The sequence below is a fragment of the Pleurodeles waltl genome, chromosome 11 (assembly GCF_031143425.1).
Source record: "Pleurodeles waltl isolate 20211129_DDA chromosome 11, aPleWal1.hap1.20221129, whole genome shotgun sequence".
Taxonomy (NCBI): Eukaryota; Metazoa; Chordata; class Amphibia; order Caudata; family Salamandridae; genus Pleurodeles; species Pleurodeles waltl.
Genome location: NC_090450.1, coordinates 570,136,814 through 570,158,409, shown reverse-complemented (window position 1 = coordinate 570,158,409; position 21,596 = coordinate 570,136,814). Strand labels below are relative to the sequence as shown.

General features: G+C 47.9%; 1 protein-coding gene across 3 annotated transcripts in view; it reads right to left on the bottom strand.

The window, feature by feature from the left end:
- Positions 1-21,596, bottom strand: part of NSD3 (nuclear receptor binding SET domain protein 3) — a 1,432,226-nt gene that overhangs the window by 258,196 nt on the left and 1,152,434 nt on the right. For all 3 annotated transcript variants that reach the window (XM_069214018.1, XM_069214019.1, XM_069214020.1), the window contains one exon: positions 6,726-6,867. In XM_069214018.1, the coding sequence (XP_069070119.1) occupies positions 6,726-6,867 (142 nt within the window). The remainder of the gene's footprint in view (positions 1-6,725; positions 6,868-21,596) is intronic.

Genomic DNA, 21,596 nt, shown 5'->3' with positions numbered 1-21,596 from the left:
CCTGGGGTGAATAGACCCCATTGAAGACGAGGGCGGCAGCGGCTAACGCTGCTCCGACTCCGAGTTGTCGGGGATTAGGATCAGGTCATCGTCGATCGTGGGCACAACTGACATTGTGAGCGTTGATGGTTGAGCCAGGCAAGCTTTCGATGGTACGACTGATGTCGGTACGGATCTGGTAACGAATCTGGAGAAGACTTCGGAGGCCAGAGCCGCCGGCACGGAACCCGAAGGGCCCCCAGCCGAACCCTAAGGGCCCAAAGGGGGGTCGGACTGCCCAAAAATGAGACTCATGGCCTCATAGAATTCTTTTAATTGGGCAGGGGTTGCTCCGGCTCCCGGAAAGTCGGGGAGGCGCAGAGCAGACCCAGAAGTAGGATCTTAGGATGGAGGCCTAGAGTGTTGACTCTACTCCCACCTCACATCAGCTGAGCAACGGGGTGAAGTAGCCTTCTTCGACTTTTTCGCCTTCCCGAGTGACCCAAAGACTAAATGACGAGTGGTGGTGAGTCTGCGAGCGGTCTTGAGACCTTTCTGTTGAGCGACACTGGGAGCACTGTGGAGTTGAGCACCAGGCCGCCATAAATTTGAGGGAACACTCCCTCAAGGCATTCGGGTGCATGGCCCGATACTCGGAGCACGACTTCGGGCCATGGTCTTGCTCCAGGCCCCACAAACAAACCTGTTGCGGATCCGTCACCAACAGCAAACGTGACAGGCCTTGCAAGACTTGAAACTGGTCTTCGGGGAAATCCTCAACACACAAAACAAAACACCAAGAACTCGATGAAAGTGTCGAAATTGGTTAAAAATTGATCAGGGTAACTCTCTCTGGATGGTACTTACACCTTGTGGAAGGTCCAGTTATCCCTTATTAGTAGATTAGTAGTGTTCTAGCAGCTTAGGCTGATAGAGGTAGCTATAGCAGAGCAGCTTAGGCTGAACTAGGAGACATGCAAAGCTCCTACTATACCACTTATATCATATAGCACTATATCATAAGAATCACAATACCCAGAGTTACTAAAAATAAAGGTACTTTATTTTAGTGACAATGTGTCAAAAATATCTCAGAGGATATGCTCCCTTGGGAGCTAAGTAAAATACACAAAATATTCACACAAACCAAAATCAGGTAAGTAAACAGTTAGAAAAGTAGTGCAAACACTGTAGAATACAATAGGATGCAATAGGCCTAGGGGCAACACTTACCATATACTAAGAAAGTGGAATGTGAACCACCTAGGGACCCGAGGCCTAGTGTAGTGTGTAGAGGGTCACTGGGAGTGTAAGAAAACACTAAGGGTGTCCAAGATACCCCACCCCAAGATCCTGAAAAGTAGGAGTAAAGTTGCCCTACTTCCCCAGAAACACACTAAAGTTGTGATAGGAAATTCTGCAAAGGCAACAAAAGAATGGAAAGCACTGAGACGGATTCCTGGACCTGAGGACCTGAAAAGAAAGGGGACCAAGTTCAAGAGTCACGAAAGTGTCCGGGGGCAGGAGCCCACTAAACCTTGGATGAAGGTGCAAAATGGCTGCCTCAGGGTGGAAGAAGCTGAAGATTCTGCAACAACGGAAGATGCTAGGAACTTTTCCTTGCACAGAAGATGTCCCACGGCGTGCTGGAGGATGCAGAGTTGTTTCCACGCAGAAAGACCGCAAACAAACCTTGCTAGCTGCAAAGGTTGCGGTTGAAGAAAATAGGTGCTGCCCGGGCCCAGGAAGGACCAGGAGGTCGCCCCTTGGAGGAGGAGACAGAGGGGGCGCTCATCAGCACAGAGAGCCCACGCAGAAGCACTTGAACAGGCGTCCAAGAAATCTGAGCACAGCGGTCATCTCAACACTACAAAGGAGGGTCCCACGAAGTCGGTGGTCAACTCAGCGAGTTGAGTAATGCAGGACGGAGTGCTGGGGACCTGGGCTATGCTGTGCACTAAGGATTCCTTGCAAAAGTGCACAGAAGCCCTAGCAGCTGCAGATCACGCAGTACACAGGATAACTGTCTTTCGTGGGGAGGCAAGGACTCCACCAAATTTGGACAGAAGGACCACTGGACTGTCGGGGTCACTTGGATCCAGCTCCTGTGTTCCAGGGACCACGCTTGTCAAGATGAGAGGGGACAAAGAGGACCGGTGATGCAGAAGTTTGGTACCTGCGTTAGCAGGGGGAAGATTCCGTCGACCCACAGGAGATTTCTTCTTGGCTTCCAGTGCAGGGTGAAGGCAGGCAGCCCTCAGAGCATGTGCCACCGGGAAACAGTTGAGAAAGCCGGCAGGATTACGCGCTACAGTGTTGCTGGTAGTCGTCTTGCTACTTTGTTGCGGCTTTGCAGGCGTCCTGGAGCAGTCAGCGGTCGATCCTTGGGAGAAGTCGACGAGGGAGATGCAGAGGAACTCTGGTGAGCTCTTGCATTCGTTATCTGATGAGAAACCCACATGAGACCCTAAGGAGGATTGGCCACCTAACCAGTTAAGCACCTATCAGGAGGGGTCTCTGACGTCACCTGCTGGCACTGGCCACTCAGAGGCCTCCACTGTGCCCTCACACCTCTGCATGCAAGATGGCAGAGGTCTGGGACAAACTGGAGGAGCTCTGGGCACCACCCCTGGGGTGGTGATGGACAGGGGAGTGGTCACTCCCCTTTCCATTGTCCAGTTTCACACCAGAGCAGGGGCTGGGAGATCCCTGAACCGGTGTAGACTGGTGTATGCAAGGAGGGCACCATCTGTGCCCTTCAAAGCATTCCCAGAGGCCAGGAGAAGCTACTCCTCTCAGGCCCTTAACACCTATTTTCAAAGCGAGAGGGTGTAACACCCTCTCTCAGAGGAAATCCTTTGTTCTGTCTTCCTGGGACTGGGCTGCCCAGACGCCAGGAGGGCAGAAGCCTGTCCTTGGTTTGGCAGCAGCAGTAGCTGCAGTGAAAACCCCAGAGAGCTAGTTTGGCACTACCCGGGGTCCATGCTGGAGCCCCAGGGATGCATGGGATTGGCACCCCAATACCAGATTTGGCATGGGGGGGACAATTCCATGACCTTAGACATGTTAGATGGCCATATTCGGAGTAACCATTGTGAAGCTACATATAGGTATTGACCTATAGGTAGTGCACGCATGTAATGGTGTCCCCGCACTCACAAAGTCCGGGGAGATTGCCCTGAACTATGTGGGTGCACCTTGGCTAGTGCCAGGGTGCCCTCACACTTAGTAACTTTGCACCTACGTGCAGTGTAAAATGGCTGTGAAATAACGTGGATGTTATTTCACTCAGGCAGCAGTGGCAGTCCTGTGTAAGAATTGTCTGCCCTCCCTATGGGTGGCAAAATAAATGCTGCAGCCCATAGGGATCTCCTGGAACCCCAATACCCTGGGTACCTAGGTGCCATATACTAGGGGATTATAAGGGTGTTCCAGTGTGCCAATCAGAATTGGTAAAAATGGTCACTAGCCTGCAGTGACAATTTTAAAAGCAGAGAGAGCATAAGCACTGAGGTTCTGGTTAGCAGAGCCTCAGTGACACAGTTAGGCACCACACAGGGAACACATTCAGGCCACAAACAATGAGCACTGGGGTCCTGGCTGGCAGTATCCCAGTGAGAAAGGCAAAAACAAACTGACACGCAAGTAAAAATGGGGGTAACATGCCAGGCAAGATGGTACTTTCCTACAATCCTGGATTTGGACAGAGCGACGCACTGTGGGATTGTTCAGCACCAATACCTCAGGAAGCAATATAAAAGTGGGTGGGTTGCTCATAGAAATATTAGCCCCATTGGTCAGGAAGTCCTTCACACCCGTCAATTCAAAATTGGCATGAAGGTGGCATCCCTGGCTATCAGCCTCAGAACACTAGTGAGCTCGGCAATAAAACGAGGACTGCACCTGCTGAACCTTATAATGAAAGGCTGCACCAAGAAAGTCTCCACCTGCTGAAGCAAGACAGGACTTCATAGACAGAAGGGCAGCACCTGCTGGTCCCAAGGGCTGGACCTGTTCCTCCAATTGTGCTAAGAACCAAAGAGTGGACTACAAGGACTAGTTAGCTAGTCTTCTGTTGTGCTACTGGGACACAAAAGCTAAAGACACCCTGCATCTACAATCGCTTATCTGACCAGTAACAACTGGAATTTGTCCGGAACCTTGCTGGTGCACTTGGGGAGAACGAGTCCTAGCCCCTCACAGGGTGCCTAGAAAGTAATACGCACAGGATTGGTGCTAGAATGTACTCTTTTCCCAAATAAGATTTGCAAATTGTGAGCCTTAAGCAACATGTTTTTAAAAAGAACACGAGGCTCACACACTACTGCTACTCAGCATCCCATCCATCATCATCAAAGCCTCTCAGGGCTGTCGACTTCATAATGCACCAGTTGAAAAGTTTTGCTGATTTATGGATAGCCTCGAATACAGGTCTAACTGGAGAGTCCAATTCAGTCCCTAGTAAACCGTCTAGATCACTAAAGATTTGGAGGTCTACATTAAATCCACCATTAGTGTAACAAATTATCCACCTCCTCCTCATTCCAGTCATGTAGAGCATTCTTGTATGGTATCTAAGTATCTAAATAAGGCCTCAAGAAACAAAGATATTGACACAAAGGCACTGCCAAAGAGTCCTCAAACAACACAGGATGTGTGTTAGTAATCTTATAATAAGACAATGGCCTAGATCAATCCAAACTTGTTCCTGGATCCAATATCAGCATCCGGGTAAGATCTGAAATGTGCATTATTACAGTCAAGGGTGGCATCAAGTTGGCATTATCTCTGGAAAATGAGAGTAGGTGCAGCATGCCACCAGTGAGGTGATGGGCAGAGACCTAACGTGTCAGTAGGCACTGGGGCAGAACTGAGCACAAGTCCGACTGGGGGCTCAGGTGGATCCATGGGAGCTAAAGGCACATCTTGTGGATCTAGAATCGTTCAGAAAAACTGTAGTACCACCTGCTTGAGGGCCTTGACCTGCTGCAGGGTGAAGTCTGGCAACTAGTGTGATGTTGGGCTTTTAGGTTGCTTACTGCACGATCTTTCCCTGAAACCAGGGCAAAAGAAGCACTTGCCCAAGCTGGACTTCTTATGTTTACATTGAGATGTATCCGTGAACTTCATCTTAAACTTACTTGAGGACAGAGACCTCGACTGGAACTTGAATTGGAACGGGACACAACTTGGAGAAGGACTGTTTATTGTGCTCGGAGATGCACAATTTTGCTTTCCCTCCCTGATAGCCTTCGGTTGCATCAGGGAGCATTTGATGCATAACTTCAAATCGTGCTTGGATCTGATACAACTGAAAGAAACATCATGTGGGTCCCTAAAAGACATATGCTTCATAAAGATGTGGCATGGCCTGAAGCCCATCGCCTTTAATGAAGCCCAAAAGGCTTCCAGTTGTGTATTACTGGAGGTTTCGTGAGCTTATGATCTCTCCCCTGTAGGGTTATGTACGAGGCAGTGTTGGAGTCAAGTACCTTCTCTTCAGACCTCAACTTGGCCATGACTGTGGTGATACCCAAACCAGGCCATACCTCGATGAATGTGCTTGGAGTGGAGAAACGATTAATGTGAAATTGTATACTGTGGAGGCTGTGGCTCGAAGTAAGGGCTTTGATTTATTGTTGTGTTCTGTGTATGCTTGGAAAAATAAAATATGTTTATATAAAAAAAATAACTTTTATTATAAACAAATATAGGGGTCAATTCAACTCAACTCAAATGTGTTTTTACCTGGTGCCTCAACCAATTATGTTGGATCAATTTACAGAGGGGGGGGGGGGTACTGCCCACTATATGAAGTGACTGAAGTCATAGGGACCGTGAAATGGCCATGTTTTTGCACTAATTCCAAGTGTAGCATATGATCTATGCACATTCAGCAAGAGAGCGGTAAAGATGCAGTATGTAGCTGGTGGTAAATTTTGGAGTACACTGTCGCAAATATATTACTAAAGCACATAAGCTCATTGTCATTTACAGACAGGATATTTTCCACAGCAATGGTCACAAATTGTGCACATAGTGTTACTGATAAAACTATGTAGCCACAAGAAATAATGCGTGGAAAAGAGATTTCAGCGAATATCTGTTATTTAGGCATCATCTCTGTTTACATCACACTTCAGAATTACCAAAAAAGTTCTTAATTTGAACTTTTCTATGTGCTGACACATTTAGAAATATTTGTAAAATTCATCTATAGGTATTTAAATTGTGTTGGGTGTGAGAAAAAAACAACAACATCCTTCACTCTTTCCTTTCAGACCAGCAAGACTCTGGCATTATTCACTTTACAAAATTCTCTCACTCTGCAATCAGAGATAGAAAATTAAACACCAGTCTCCATTTTAAAGGAGTAAGCAGCAATTTGAAAACAAAACAAAGTCAGACATTTGACCTCTGTCTTTGAATGCACTGTAAATGTGACTCGATAAAAACATAATTTAAAGGCATCTTTATTGTTCATTCACCTTCCAAACTCCAGCACGGTTATTTTGGGGCTTATGCAGCCCCCCTAGCACCTCTACTTCCAGTGCCTATGGCTACAACCAATAATACTGCAACTCTTCATTCACAGCTTCAACTTTAAGTACAAAAAATGTAATGTTTGGCTACAGTGTGTAAAAGAATAATATCGACCCAACCAAAATATTTTATTTTTTCCTGGCTCCAAGTCGAAAACAAAAATTATCTGTTTTGAGGGGGACTTCAAACATTCTCTTTCTTACCTTGCTCTATATCACGAAGGGCAAAAAGCCCAACTCTGACATCTCCATTTACTGTCCACTTCTGTGTTTCACAATTAGGGTTACAACTGTGGTTCATAAAACGAGAATAGTTCCCCTTCGGGCCAGCATCAATGATCCGATCCTTTAGAATAAAGAAAAATACATGACAATATGTAAACAACAAGGTTAGTTTTTCTTAAGATTTTTTATTACCAGATGTCAAATCATTGTATTTGTGCCTGATAACTTTCATCAGTAAAACATAGTTAAGACCACTCTCCTTGCCTTATGTGTAAATCAGTGAGGACGTCCAGCAAAAAGGGGGAAGTCTTGGAAGGATAACATTTCCTTTAAATTGATTTTGCTATTACTAATCCCTCAATGTTTCACTCCCTTCATCACGTTGTGCTGTGAAGAACAAGTTATTTACCTTCTGTAACGCATTGCCTGGTAGAGGCAATATCTAGCTGCAGATTTCTCACCTTTGAACTCTCCCCAGGCATCAGAATGGATCTGGAACATTTATCGGAAGTACCCCTGCGCGCCGGTAGTTGGCATCCGTCAACTCAGCGTGGCGTCATCGTCCGTGCCGGAAGTTATGTCCGCTTCACCTGTACATGTGTCATCTAGCCACACTGACGTCAGTTACTTTTCACAACTTTCCACGACAGAAGCACAGAGCCATTAAGAGCAGTGACACTGGCATGTACTGACTATGTTCCTTAAACGGAACATCCCTGACCCTAGAAATCTGTCCACAGAGAGGGAGGATTCGGTAAAGCATTTGTGGAGATATTGTCTCTACCAGAAAATGCGTCACCAAAGATAAGTACATTGTTCACCTGATAGACTTTTAGCTGCAAATTCCAAACCTCTGAATAAAATTTAACTAAGAAGGACAGAATGGGTGACATGCCCGTCCCTGTGGATCTGTCTGTCCAGGCAGTAATGCTTTGTAAACGTGTGCAGGGAAGCCCACGTTGTAGCCTGGCAGTTGTCCAGGACTGGAACGCCACGTGCTAACACAGTGGTCACAGATTTAGCTCTGGTAGAATAAGCCTGTAAGCCTTTAAAAGGTGGATTTTTCACTACTCAGTAACATATTTTGATGCAGAGAACGACCCATTGAAAAATGGACCATTTCTGCACTTCCTGACCTTTCTTTGCTCCAACATAACCCACAAAGAGTTGATCGTCCACCGAAACTCTCTTGTTCGGTCAAGGAAGCATGACAATGCTCTTTTTGGGCCAAGACGGTGGAGTCTCTCCTCTTCTTTACACAGATGTGGAGGAGCATAAAAGGAGGGCAAGGTGACAGATTGGCACACAGGAAATGATGTTACCACTTACGGCAGGAAAGAGGCCCAAGTGCGAAGCACCAGTTTGTCCAGATAAACTGTGAAATCTGAGGCATGGAAGATAAAGCCTGCAGCTCATTCATCCTACACAGAAAGCTGTTTTAAATGTGAGCAGCCAGATGTGGCAATTGAGGAGAGGTTTGAAAGGAACACACATCAAGAAAGTTAAAGTCCCACTGAGGAATAATGAAAGGAGAAGGGGGAAGCATATGTACAAGGCCCTTTTGAAATCTATTTACAAAAGAGTACTTAAATAGAGAGGGTTCGTCAGGTAGCCGCAAGAAGGCAAACAGAGGAGAAAGATAACGCTTCAGAGTGCACAAAGCAGAGTTCTGCTGGGCAAGGATCAAAATTAAATATCATAAAGGGAAGCAGAAAGAGGATCAATAGACTTTTCTGTACAATATGATACAAACTGCTTCCACCAGAAGGCATACACCATTTCGGTGGTGGGACACCTAGCTGCCAGAATAACATTGCAGGTTTCGGGAGTAAAGTCGAAAGCCGTTAACTGCCACAGCTCAAACTCCACGCAAGAAGGTGGAGAGATGACAGGTTCAGGTGGAGGAGTCCGGCCTGCTGCTGCAACAGATCTTCCCGAAGAGGCAGCATGATCTAAGGATCGATGCTTATGTTCAGCAGCTTGGAATACCAGGCTCTCCATGCTCAGTCCGGGACCAAAAGGATGCTTGTTTCTGATCTTCTTAAGAACTCCGGGCAGGAGTGGTATGGGCGGAAAGGCACTCCGAGACAAAGTGTCTCCGAGCGAGAGCTGCCTTGGAAACTCCAGCATGCAAAATTGCTGACACTGTGGGTTCTCGGCGGAGGCCAACAGATCTAACCAAGGTTCTCCCCACTGCTGAAAGAAACTTGCTCCACTCTTGGTGGAGATGCCACTTGTTATCCACTAGGCATAGACGGCTCAGTTTGTCTGCTCTGGAGTTCAGGGGACCTGCCAGATGTTAAACCTCCAGGGATATGCCCCACTGTTACAGCCATGTCCAGAGGTGCAGGGCCTCTTGACAGAGGGTCCACAACCCCACCTGCCCTGTTTGCATCAGTACTACTTGACGAGGGTGTTCTCTGTCAACACCTGCACTAGCCTTCCCGTGATGGAGGGTAGAAAAGCTTTCAATGCCTGTCAGATCGTACAGAGCTCTACCATGTTAATGTGGAGTCTGGATTCCACCGGAGGCTAGAGTTCTATGATCTCCACCTCTCCCAGGTGGCAGCCCCATCCCAGAAGTGAGGCATCCGTCACTACTGTGAGATCTGGTTGTGAAAGGGAAAGGGCTGTGCCTCTGACCCAATTGCGGTTCGTTAGCCACCACTGCAGGTCCTTTGCTGTTCCCTCTGAGATCTGGACCATGTCGGAGAGATTCCCCTGATGCTGCACCCACTGGAAATTTAGGTCCCCATGCAGAGCCTGAATACGGCAACTGGCATGAGTCATTAGCAGGATGCAGTAGGCCACGAGACCCAGCAGTCTCAGAGTCAGTCTCAATGAAACCCAGGATAGAGGCTGAAATATTGGTATGATAGCTTGAATTATCCTGGACTCGGGAGGATAAGCCCGAAACGGTGCTGTGTCCAGAACAGCTCTGATGAAAGGGAACGTCTGAGAGGGAGTTAGGTGTGAGTTTGGCACATTGATAGAGAACCCCAGTGAATACAGGTGGTGTGCCGCAGTCTGGAGATGCGAGACACCAGCCTGGGGTGAGCTTGCCTTTAACAGCCAGTCGGTAAGACAGGGGAAGACTGACACCCTTGATCTGCTCAGATGAGCTGCAACTACCACCACATCACTGGCTGGAGGGGAGCACATTAAACTGAAAGGGCCCATGGCCTACCGTGAACCACAATTAACATCTATGGGAAGGGTTGGGAGGGATTTGAAAATAGGCGACCTACAAGTCCAACACTACCATCCAGTCTTCGGGAGTAGCCAATGTGAGCATACTGAATCTCTCCTTTCGGAGGAAGAAATTGAGGGTTCAAAGATCTAGGACAGGGAAGAAACCCTTGTCTTTTTTGGGGACCAGACAGTAGTGGGAATAGCAACCACAGCTTACTTCTGGCAGGGGAACACTCTCTATGGCGCCCTTGGCCAAGAGAGCCTTGACTTCCTTTAAGGAGCACGGACAAATGATCCTCCATCAGCTGGAGGTATAAAGGGAGGAGTTGTTTCAAAGGGGAAGGAGTAGCCCCTTCAAACAATTTCTAGAACCCACCTGTCCATGTTATGGACTGCCAGTGATGTAGGTGTTGGCGGATCCTGCCACCAACTAGACACCCATGATCTAAAAGGGCAAGATTAGGAAGGTTTTGACGTTGCAGCTGCCTTGGTGGTGGTGGTGGTTGGAGCAGACCGCTGGCTACCCGACCCACATGATCAAGAAAAACTGTGTCCTCGTCCATGCCGAGGCAGAGAAGCCCACATGGGCCGGTGGCTGGAATAGGGCTGGCACGGTTGGGAGCCCCTTCAGTAGCCACAAAAGAAGTGAAAGGCCGACTGAGGATGACTAAGGAGAACTTGGCCGTAGCCTGCGAGTCCTTAAAGCACTCCAACGCTGAGTCTGCCTTGTCTCCAAAGATACGATTGTCATCAAAGGGCATGGCCATGAGGGAAGCCTGGACCTCCCCTAAAAATCCAGACATTCTCAGCCAGGCAAAGCGTTTGAGTGCCACGTCATGGAAATTGCTCTGCCCAGTGAGTCGGTCATGCCCAAACCACAGCTTATAGTGAACTTAGCTGCGCCTCTACTGTCCTTAGCTGCTGGGAGAGAACTGCCTGGGCCTCCTCTGGGAACTGTGTCAGCACTTGTGCAACCTTTTTCCACAGTGTGTGCGAACAGCAGCTCACTAAGCATGCAGTGTTCACTGACTTCATTGCCAGGCCGGTGGAAGAAAACATTTTCTTACCGAAGCTATCCAGCCTCTTAGATTCCCTGTCCAGGGGTGCCGCAGGGAAAGTGCCATGGGAATTTGAAGCCTGGCCCACAAAGCTCTCTGGGATAGGGTGTTGGGTGAGGAAGTTTGCAACCCCTGGGGTGGTGGGCAATTGTCCTATTCACAGGAGCCCCTGAGCTGGGCTTGGACCAGGTTCCCCTATAGGACGTCAGTGAGGGCTTCGTTGAAAGGAAGAAGGGGTTCTGAGGACGAAGATGTTGGTCTTGACTGCCAACGAGGGCAACTCGAGGTCCAGGACCTTAGCCGCCCTCTTCAGCACCACAGCATAGGTAGCTCCCTTCTCCATAGCCACAGTAGGGGGACAAAGCATGCCGGCATCAGGAGATGTGTCCAATCCTCTGGCATCACCCAGTTCCTCACACCAGTCCATATCCAGTTCTTCTGACTAGTATTCTAAAGGGTACAGTGATCCCTTCCAATCTTACCCAAGGCCTAGCCCTTCAGAATAAGGCAGAGGCACTGACCTTGGATGCAAGGGTCCTGTAGGCGCAGGAATATGCATGTCACAGTGACAGGCGCCACAGGATTTACACCCTGTCTTCCTTGATGACACCATAACCTAATTCACCATGAGGCAAAACACCTCAAAAAAGTTTGACAAAATGTCCAAAAAATCCTGTCCAAAAAAGAGAGGGGTAGCTCTCTTCAGATCTGCACTGACTGGCGCGGAAGGAATAGAACTGACGTCAGCGCTCCGAAGTGGCATCTATATAGGTGAAGCAGATGACACTTCCGGTGCGGACAACGTCAATGATGCAGAGCGAAGTCAACCTACACTACCTACTGGCACGCAAGGGTACACACAAAAAATCTTCTGAATCCAGTCTGATGCCTGGGGAGAATTCAAAGGTAATGTATCTGTGGCTAAAAGTCTCTATCAGATCATATACTTTATGTAACAATTTGGTATGCTTTTTACAAGAAAAGCCGTGTGTGTGTGTCTCACCTGCAGGCACGTCCTGTCCCCACTCCAACTCCTTACACCCATATAATTTCTGCTTGATAAACAAGTGGCAAACACTGTGTTTTACAGCCAATAGCTGAGGGATTTGCAGAGGCGGTGGGAGAGAGCTTATGGACTCACAGTAACAAAATCACTCAAAAAAGAAAAAAAACTTTACCCAAGTTCCGACTCTTTCCCACCTGGGGCAGTCACTCAAACTCCTACTACACTCCACAGTCAGATTTATATTGTCATCCAGGAAGTTTGACCACATTACGTCAAACTTTAGTACCTTGTGTTGGCAACTATTTTCAAGCAAGAATCAAATTTAAAATTGGTTGTTTTGGGGGAAGAGCGACACGCTTGCTTTTAGGCTGGTGCCACCAGAGTGCTGAGCTTCTTAGTCTCAATGCGCAAGGACCAACTAGAAGAAGCTTGAAGAGCGGAGGGCTCCAGTAGCCACGATTTTTTGGCAGGACTGGAGGCGAGGCTTATGATCATCTTTCTCCTCTTTTATTAAACAGAAACCTTAAAACAACCAAAACAATTCATTTCCCATGAACCCTTGGGAAGGAGAAAAACATTGTTAACCAATCACAGTCCTCTCTCCTGAACACAGCCCGTCATTGTTTTCTACACCCCCTCTTTCTTCGCTGCTTCAGCAGCCATGATGTTAAGAGCTCCTTGTTCTCTTGTGTCTTTGGGAGATTTTTTTTTTTTATAAAGCTTTAGTGTGTTGTGGGCTTATTACTGTAACCTAATGATATTTCTTTCACATGTCCGTGGGATCACATTTCACACAGAGTTTAATTTATCCCAATTTGGGACTGCCTGACTGCGGTGGTGAGCCCCAGCCACTAGAGACCATCCAGCTAACGTAGAGATTCTTTTCCAGCTCTGCAGCCACTGTGCACTTCATCCCTTTCACAGTGGGAAAGCTGCCACAAGTGCGGCAGAGCCTTGACCTCACCAGTCCTCCATAAAGATGCCCGCCTTAGGTGTTCTGCATTTTCAGGGCTATCATTATACAAGCTTGCTTTCCACAACCTGGGGACTGGCCCATGCTGTGACCCTCGTGATCTTAGGGTGTTGGTCCCAATCATTACCCAGAGAGTCTGACTCACTAAATCTGCTCGGAAACCTAGCACCATCCCGGCATTCAGGATGCAAACCCCTGAAAGTACCTATCTGGAGGAAGAATCCTCCTCCTTTTGAGAGTTGAGAGCAGGCAGGGTTTTGAGCAGCTCTTCTGCTGTTCTCGCCAGGCAGTCACACTTCTGAGTCCTTCTTCTCTTGATCAGTCAAATCGGAGTTCTTGGGTTCAGGGATGCCACCTAAATACTCATTTTAGTGGTGTTAATGGGAGTGCCAGGTAGCAGCCTATGGGCTGCCTATCTTTAGTGACACTACACCCTCTATATGACCAATTCCGGTGGGAAGTAAGCATAACCCCGACTCTAGAATGCTAATTCCGTCCAAAACAAGATGGAGGAATTTGAAAAGTGGTGTCCACATCAGCTAGTCCACCTTAGGAATGATTTGGGCACACCTCCTAATCTTACTAATTTTCCCACCTGTCTTGCTGCCAAGAAGTGGGGTCAGGACAGGGAGTGGTCATCTCCACCATGTGAAGAGACCTGGGTCAGATAACAAAGGTGGTTTGGCCTTTGAAGATTCCCGCTCTGGAATGCACATCCTGCAGAGAGGAGGTGTCAACACCTCTGCCCAGAGCAGACTTTTTTTCTGGTCTCTGAGAGCGTAGGCTCTCACCTCAGGAGGCCAGAAATGTATGTATGCGGCCGGACCAGTTAACACCAGTCAGCCAACACACTACCGGTCGGTAGGTTTTTCAGGGGGCACCTCAAAGGAGACCTCTGAGTGCATGTATTAATAAATACATCACTGGAATCAGTGAGGGTTTATTAATATGTTCAGAGAAGCCATCATGTAGCTGGGGAACTCATATTAACCAGTGTCCAGCTCGTGTATTTAAAATGGCTTCCCTGTTCACTTACTATAGCTAAGAATCAACAAAGACATAGCAGGGGCATATCTGTGTATGTAGACATGTCATCACATGATATAATGCACCCTGTCTAAGGGCTGCAAGGCTTTCTGTAGGGATGACTTACAATATCATATACAGTGGTAGGAGACATGGCACACAGGGATGTGTGCCAAGTTGTGTTTTCACTTTTGTCAGCACCAAGACGTAGAGCCTGCAAAGGCAGCAGTGTGTGTGTTTGGTGAGGGGTCCCAGAGGGTGGCACAATTTGTGCTGCAACCCTTAGAGACATTCGTTAGTACCAGTGGCCATAGGTGCCCGGGTGTACCATTTAGTAGGGACTTACAGAGGGCCCTAAAGGTTGTGTCAATTGGGGAAAAGAACTGTACCATTTTGGGAAATAGATCTGGACTTGGAGACCTAGTTAGCAGGAACCCAGTTCATTTTCAGTCGAAATCACAACATGTACCAGGCAAAAAGTGGGGGCTAACCATGTAAAAAAAGGGCCACCTTCCTACACCAACGCTCCCGCCAAGAACAGAGGCAGGATATTGAGGATTCTGTCAGTCCATGAGTCTAGAGCAGCCGCGGGACAAGAGGAGGTGTTCGAGGCCACACCCAAGGATCTTCCTAAGGTGAGAACTCTCCTTTCTTCCCAACTAAGAGTAGCAAGGTGCTAAACAATTGGCGAGCTCTGACAGTCCGAGATTTTCATAGAGTTCTTGGGGACTGTAGGAAAGTACCATCTTGCCTGGCATGTTACCCCCATATTTCACTGTATATATGTTGTTTTAGTCTATGTGTCACTGGGACCCTCCCAGGCAGGGCCCCAGTGCTCATACGTATGTGCCCTGTATGTGTTCCCTGTGTGATGCCTAACCGTCTCACTGAGGCTCTGCTAACCAGAACCTCAGTGGTTATGCTCTCTCTGCTTTCCAAATGTGTCACTAACAGGCTAGTGACTAAATTTACCAATTCACATTGGCATACTGGTACACCCATATAATTCCCTGGTATATGGTACTGAGGTACCCAGGGTATTGGGGTTCCAGGAGATCCCTATGGGCTGCAGCATTTCTTTTGCCACCCATAGGGAGCTCGGACAATTCTTACACAGGCCTGCCTGTGCAGCCTGAGTGAAATAACATCCACGTTATTTCACAGCCATTTACCACTGCACTTAAGTAACTTATAAGTCACCTATATGTCTAACCTTCACCTAGTGAAGGTTGGGTGAAAAGTTACTTAGTGTGTGGGCACCCTGGCACTAGCCAAGGTGCCCCCACATCGTTCAGGGCAAATTCCCCGGACTTTGTGAGTGCGGGGACACCATTTCACGCATGCACTGTACATAGGTCACTACCTATGTACAGCGTCACAATGGTAACTCCGAACATGGCCATGTAACATGTCTAAGATCATGGAATTGTCATCCCAATGCATTCTGGCATTGGGGGGACAATTCCATGATCCCCCGGGTCTCTAGCACAGAACCCGGGTACTGCCAAACTGCCTTTCCGGGGTCTCCACTGCAGCTGCTGCCAACCCCTCAGACAGGTTTCTGCCCTCCTGGGGTCCAGGCAGCCCTGGCCCAGGAAGGCAGAATAAAGGAATTCCTCTGAGAGAGGGTGTAACACCTTCTCCCTTTGGAAATAGGTGTGAAGGGCTGGGGAGGAGTAGCCTCCCCCAGCCTCTGGAAATGCTTTGATGGGCACAGATGGTGCCCATCTCTGCATAAGCCAGTCTACACCAGTTCAGGGACCCCCAGCCCTGCTCTGGCGCGAAACTGGACAAAGGAAAGGGGAGTGACCACTCCCCTGACCTGCACCTCCCAGGGGAGGTGCCCAGAGCTCCTCCAGTGTGTCCCAGACCTTTGCCATCTTGGAAACAGAGGTGTTTGTGGCACACTGGACTGCTCTGAGTGGCCAGTGCCAGCAGGTGACGTCAGATGCTCCTTCTGATAGGCTCTTACCTCTCTTGGTAGCCAATCCTCCTTCCTAGGTAGCAAAACCTCTTTTTCTGGCTATTTAGGGTCTCTGCTTTGGGGATCTCACCAGATAACGAATGCAAGAGCTCACCAGAGTTCCTCTGCATCTCCCTCTTCACCTTCTGCCGAAGGATCGACCGCTGACTGCTCAGGACACCTGCAAAACTGCAACAAAGTAGCAAGACAACTACTAGCAACCTTGTATCGCTTCATCCTGCCGGCTTTCTCGACTGTTTCCAGGTGGTGCATGCTCTGGGGGTAGCCTGCCTCCTCTCTGCACCAGGAGCTCTGAAGAAATCTCCCATGGGTCGACGGAATCTTCCCCCTGCAACCGCAGGCAACAAAAGACTGCATCACCGGTCCTCTGGGTCCCCTCTCAGCACGACGAGCGTGGTCCCTGGAACTCAGCAACTCTGTCCAAGTGACTCCCACAGTCCAGTGACTCTTCAGTCCAAGTTTGGTGGAGGTAAGTCCTTGCCTCCCCACGCTAGACTGCATTGCTGGGTACCGTGTGATTTGCAGCTGCTCCGTCTCCTGTGCATTCTTCCTGGATTTCCTTCGTGCACAGCCAAGCCTGCGTTCCCGACACTCTAACCTGCAGTGCACAACCTTCTGAGTTGTCCTCCGGCGTCGTGGGACTCCCTTTTGTGACTTCGGGTGGACTTCGGTTCACTTTTCTTCTAAGTGCCTGTTTAGGTACTTCTGCGGGTGCTGCCTGCTTCTGTGAGGGCTCCCTGACTTGCTGGGCGCCCACTCTGTCTCCTCATCCAAGTGGTGACATCCTGGTCCCTCCTGGGCCACAGCAGCATCCAAAAACCCTAACCGGGACCCTTGCAGCTAGCAAGGCTTGTTTGCGGTCTTTCTGCATGGGAACACCTCTGCAAGCTTCTTCACGACGTGGGACATCCATCCTCCAAAGGGGAAGTTCCTAGTCCTCTTCGTTCTTGCAGAACACCAAGCTTCTTCCAACAGGTGGCAGCTTCCTTGCACCCTTAGCTGGCATTTCTTGGGCTCCTGCCCACTCTCGACACTGTCGCGACTCTTGGACTTGGTCCCCTTGTCTTACAGGTACTCAGGTCCGGAAATCCACTGTTGTTGCATTGCTGGTGTTTGTTCTTCCTGCAGAATCCCCCTATCACGACTTCTGTGCTCTCTGGGGGTAGTAGGTGCACTTTACACCTACCTTTCAGGGTCTTGGGGTGGGCTATTTTTCTAACCCTCACTGTTTTCTTACAGTCCCATTCGTGGTTCGCATTCCACTTTTGGAGTATATGGTTTGTGTTGACCCTATACCTATGTGCTCCTATTGCAATCTATTGTAAGTTTACATTGCTTGCATTACTTTCTTTTGCTATTATCTGCATAATTTTGGTTTGTGTACATATATCTTGTGTATATATCCTATCCTCATACTGAGGGTACTCACTGAGATACTTTTGGCATATTGTCATAAAAATAAAGTACCTTTATTTTTAGTACTTCTGTGTATTGTGTTTTCTTATGATATTCTGCATATGACACCAGTGGTATAGTAGGAGCTTTACATGTCTCCTAGTTCAGCCTAAGCTGCTTTGCCATAGCTACCTTCTATCAGCCTAAGCTGCTAGAAACACCTCTTCTACACTAATAAGGAATACCTGGACCTGGCACAAGGTGTAAGTACCTCTGGTACCCACTACAAGCCAGGCCAGCCTCCTACAGGGACTCCAACCCAAACATCCAGAACCCAGCCTCTTTTCTTCTCCCAAGAGGACTCCATTCTCATGGATAAGGAGATCTCAGATTTGAAGGGCAAAGAGGCTGCTCTCCCTACAGTATTTCACCCAGATATGTGGGGCACTTCTTTTTGGTGGAAAAGAGAGATGGAGGACATGGCCTGGCCATCAACCTCCAGGGAGCTCAATGAGTGGCTGGTATAGCGACACTTCAAGATGGAAGGAATCCATCTTTTATAAGACCTACTGAGACCAGGAGACTAGTTGGCGAGATTGGGTCCAACATTTCCCATTTATCCACCACTAGCAGCACCAGGCATTCAAATTTCAGACACTTCCCTTCTGCCAGTTGTCTGCCCCTTGGTGCTTTACCAAGGTTCTCAAACCGGCAATAGAACTCCTCTGCAGACACATCATGCGTTCAATTATTTACCTGGACAATAGTCTGCTGATGACTCAGTGTCCGCAAACTCTATTGTGTCAACTTCAGAAGGCTGATGACTTTTTGGAACACCTGGAGTTCTTGATCAGCAAAAAGAAGTCTTTACTTGTTCCTGCATAAAGAACAACGTTCTTGGGATTTGTCACAGGCTCCAGGATAGCTATTCTAACTCTTCCTTCCAAAGAGATGGCGAAGATTCAACACGAGATCAGGAAGACTGTCACAGCAGAGCATGTCTCTCAGACAGTTGGCCTGTCTAGTGAAATCGCTGGCATTGATGACACAGGCAATTTTTCTGGACCATCTTCATTACAGGATGCATCAACGGTTGAAGGCACACCATCTGCACGGGGGTCTGAAATAGTCAGTCCCTTGATGGAAGGCGCCTGGGAGGAGATGAGAAGGTTGCTCACCCATTTCAGGCCTCGGTGTGGGTTAGCTATCTTCAGCTCTAGCCTGGACACAGGCATAGAATCCAACATGTGACAGATGTGTAAATATGTCCCACAGGAGGAAAGTGGTCATCCAGTGAACAGAGGATGCATAAAAATTGCCTGGAGCTTCTTGGGGGCTCCTTCGCAGTTAATTGCTGGACAAAGGAAAAGGCGAGTTGGTGCATGTGCTGAAGACGGAAAACGTCTTGGTGGTATGCCACATCAACTGCTTGGGAGGTCCCCGATCCAAGATGCTGGCAAAGCTAGCAACAGAGTTTTGCCTGGGACATCATATTTCCATGATAGAGGACTATCTTCTGGGCAAATCCAACCATGTGGCAGATTGGCACTCCTGGTAACTGCAGGATCTCCGGGCATGGAAGTTAGATCCGGAGGTCTTCCAGATGACACACAAGCACTTGGGGCCCTTCTCAGTGGACTTGTTTGCCTCTTGTACGGATCACTAAATGGACAAGTACTTCAGTTGGAGGCCAGATCTGCACCCAGCAGCTATGGATGCATTCCTTCAGGATTGGAGTGTGGAGAAAGGCTGCATTTCCCCCTTCATTATGATAATGAGACTGTCAACGCAAGTCAGACGACAGAAGGCAGATCTGGTGGTCATCACTCCATTCTGGAGGTCTCAAGTTTGGGGTCCAGTGATGATGAAACGTTCTTGGGATTTTCCAATCTGTCCACCTTTAAGAAACACGGTCTCCAGTTGCCAGTGGTTTGCACCCTGTCCACATCGAGACCCTCACTCTACTCAAGGTAAAGGAGTCACACAGCTAAGATAACCCCCTGCTCACCCTCTTGGTAGCTTGGCACAGGAAGTCAGGTTTACCTAAGAGGCAATGTGTAAAGTATCTGTAAACACACACAGACAGTAAAAACACTACAAAAGTACTCCACCTCAGTATAGAAAACTAGTCAATATTTTCCTGAGTAAAACAAGACCAAAAACGACAAAAATCCAACATACACAAGTAAAGATATCACTTTTTAAAGGTTTCAATGAGGATTAGTCCATGGGAATCAATAGTTGTATTTTTTTTAGCACAAAGTACCTGGGATGCATGAAAAAAAGACTATGCGGTTGCAGGGGAGGTGAGGCGCAGAAAAAGCAAAGTGATGCTTTGGTTCCTTACTGCAGGCGTGAGGTGATGCATTGAGTCTTTCCTCACAGGTGAGGTGATGCAGCAGTTCCTTACTGGCAGGGGAGGTGATGCGTTGATTCTTTCCTCACAGGAAAGGCGATGCGTTGATTCCCGGACACACAGCCTTGGTTCCTTACTGCGGTGCAGAGTCTATGAGAAATTGATGCCAGGGATTGATGCGTGGGAAATCCAAACGCGCTGTGATTATGGAACCGCGGTGAAATAGGCACTGCATTGATTTTTCAGCTGGAGCGCGTTGGTGTGTGGAGGTTCTCCTTCAGGTCACCAGCTTACACTTCCAGGGGCCCAGGGACTGGAGTTGGCACCACCTACCTGTCAAGTCAGGACTCTCAGCAGAAGAGCCCAGGCACTGGCAGATGAAGTATTTGATGTCCCTGAGACTTAACAGGAGGCAAGTTCAGTTCATGCCCTTGGAGAACCTTGGAAAGCAGCGTGTGGAAAGTAAAGTCCAGTCCTTTGACTCCCAGGCCAGAAGCAGCATGCCAGCACAGCAATGCAACAGGCATAGTGGCAGTCCCTCCTAACGCACCCAGCTCTTCTTCCAGGCAGAATGTCCTCAGTCCAGAAAGATTCTAACTATGTGGGTTTAGAGGGCCAGTACTAATACCCAGTTCTGTCTTTAAAGTAGGCAAACCTCAAAAGGAGTCTTTGTAGTGCACAAGACACTGCCTTCCCCTGCCTTGGTCACAGACACACTCCAGAGATTTGGAGACTGCTTTGCGTGAGGACAGGCAGAAACCCATTCAGGTGCAAGTGTCTGCTCCTCCCACCACTCTAGCTCAGGAAGTCCCATCAGGAAATGCAGGGCACAGTACAGCTCCCTTCGAGTGACTGTCTAGAGTGAATTTACAAACAGCCCAACTGTCATCCTGACCCAGACATGTATTCCACAGACAGACAGAGGCATAGAACGGTTAGGCAAGAAAATGGCCACTTTTTCAAAGTGGCATTTTCAAACCTACAATTCAAAAACCAAATTCACCAAAAGCTGCATTTTCAAACTGAGTTTGCTTAAGTAAAACCCTTTAAGGCAGTGTCTTCTTGCACCATAGCTAGGTGGGTGAGTAATGTCATGCAGGAGGCTGGCACTGACTTGGCTATGTTTGCTGCACATTCAGCGAGGGGACATCCAAAGCTTTTTCTATAGGAGCTAGGCTGGAAGATATCTTGAATGAGGCTATCTGACCATCATATTCTATGTTCAAGACATTTTGTTTCAAACCTGTAGTTGACATGGCTACATTGGTGGTAAGTAAGCTTCGAACTACCATAATCCTCACCTCTGGTCCTGTCATAGAATACAGAAATTCCTAGCTTTCATAATGTAAGGTTCCAATTCTATCAAGGACACATAGGTGGGGATTATTCCCATCCGATTCAGAGAACATCAGTCTCTCCCTTATCCTAAATGTATGTTTTGAGATCCCTTATGTAAAAGACCTACTTTACTCATATGGTGGGAGGGCAGATATTTTTTCTCAGGAATTTTGACTTTTTAAATGACTGCATTGCTTCTATTCGTGAATGTGCTTTGAGCTGTCCTTTGGTGGATGATTTATGAGGTTATTTCCTTTGTAGAGAATGAGGATTCTAAGCAAGAATAAACAACTCAAAACTGGAGGAGACAGAAGAACGAAGAAAGAGGGGGTGTAGAAAACGATGACAGACTGTATTCAGGAGAGAGGACCGTGATTAGTTAACAATATTTTTCTCCTGGGTCATGGGAAAGGAAGTTTGTCTATCGTTTGTAGGCTGCTGTTTAATAAAAGTGGAGAAAGATGAGCATAATCCTCGCCTTTAGCAACACAAAAGGAGGATGAACGGAGTGCTGAAACTTTT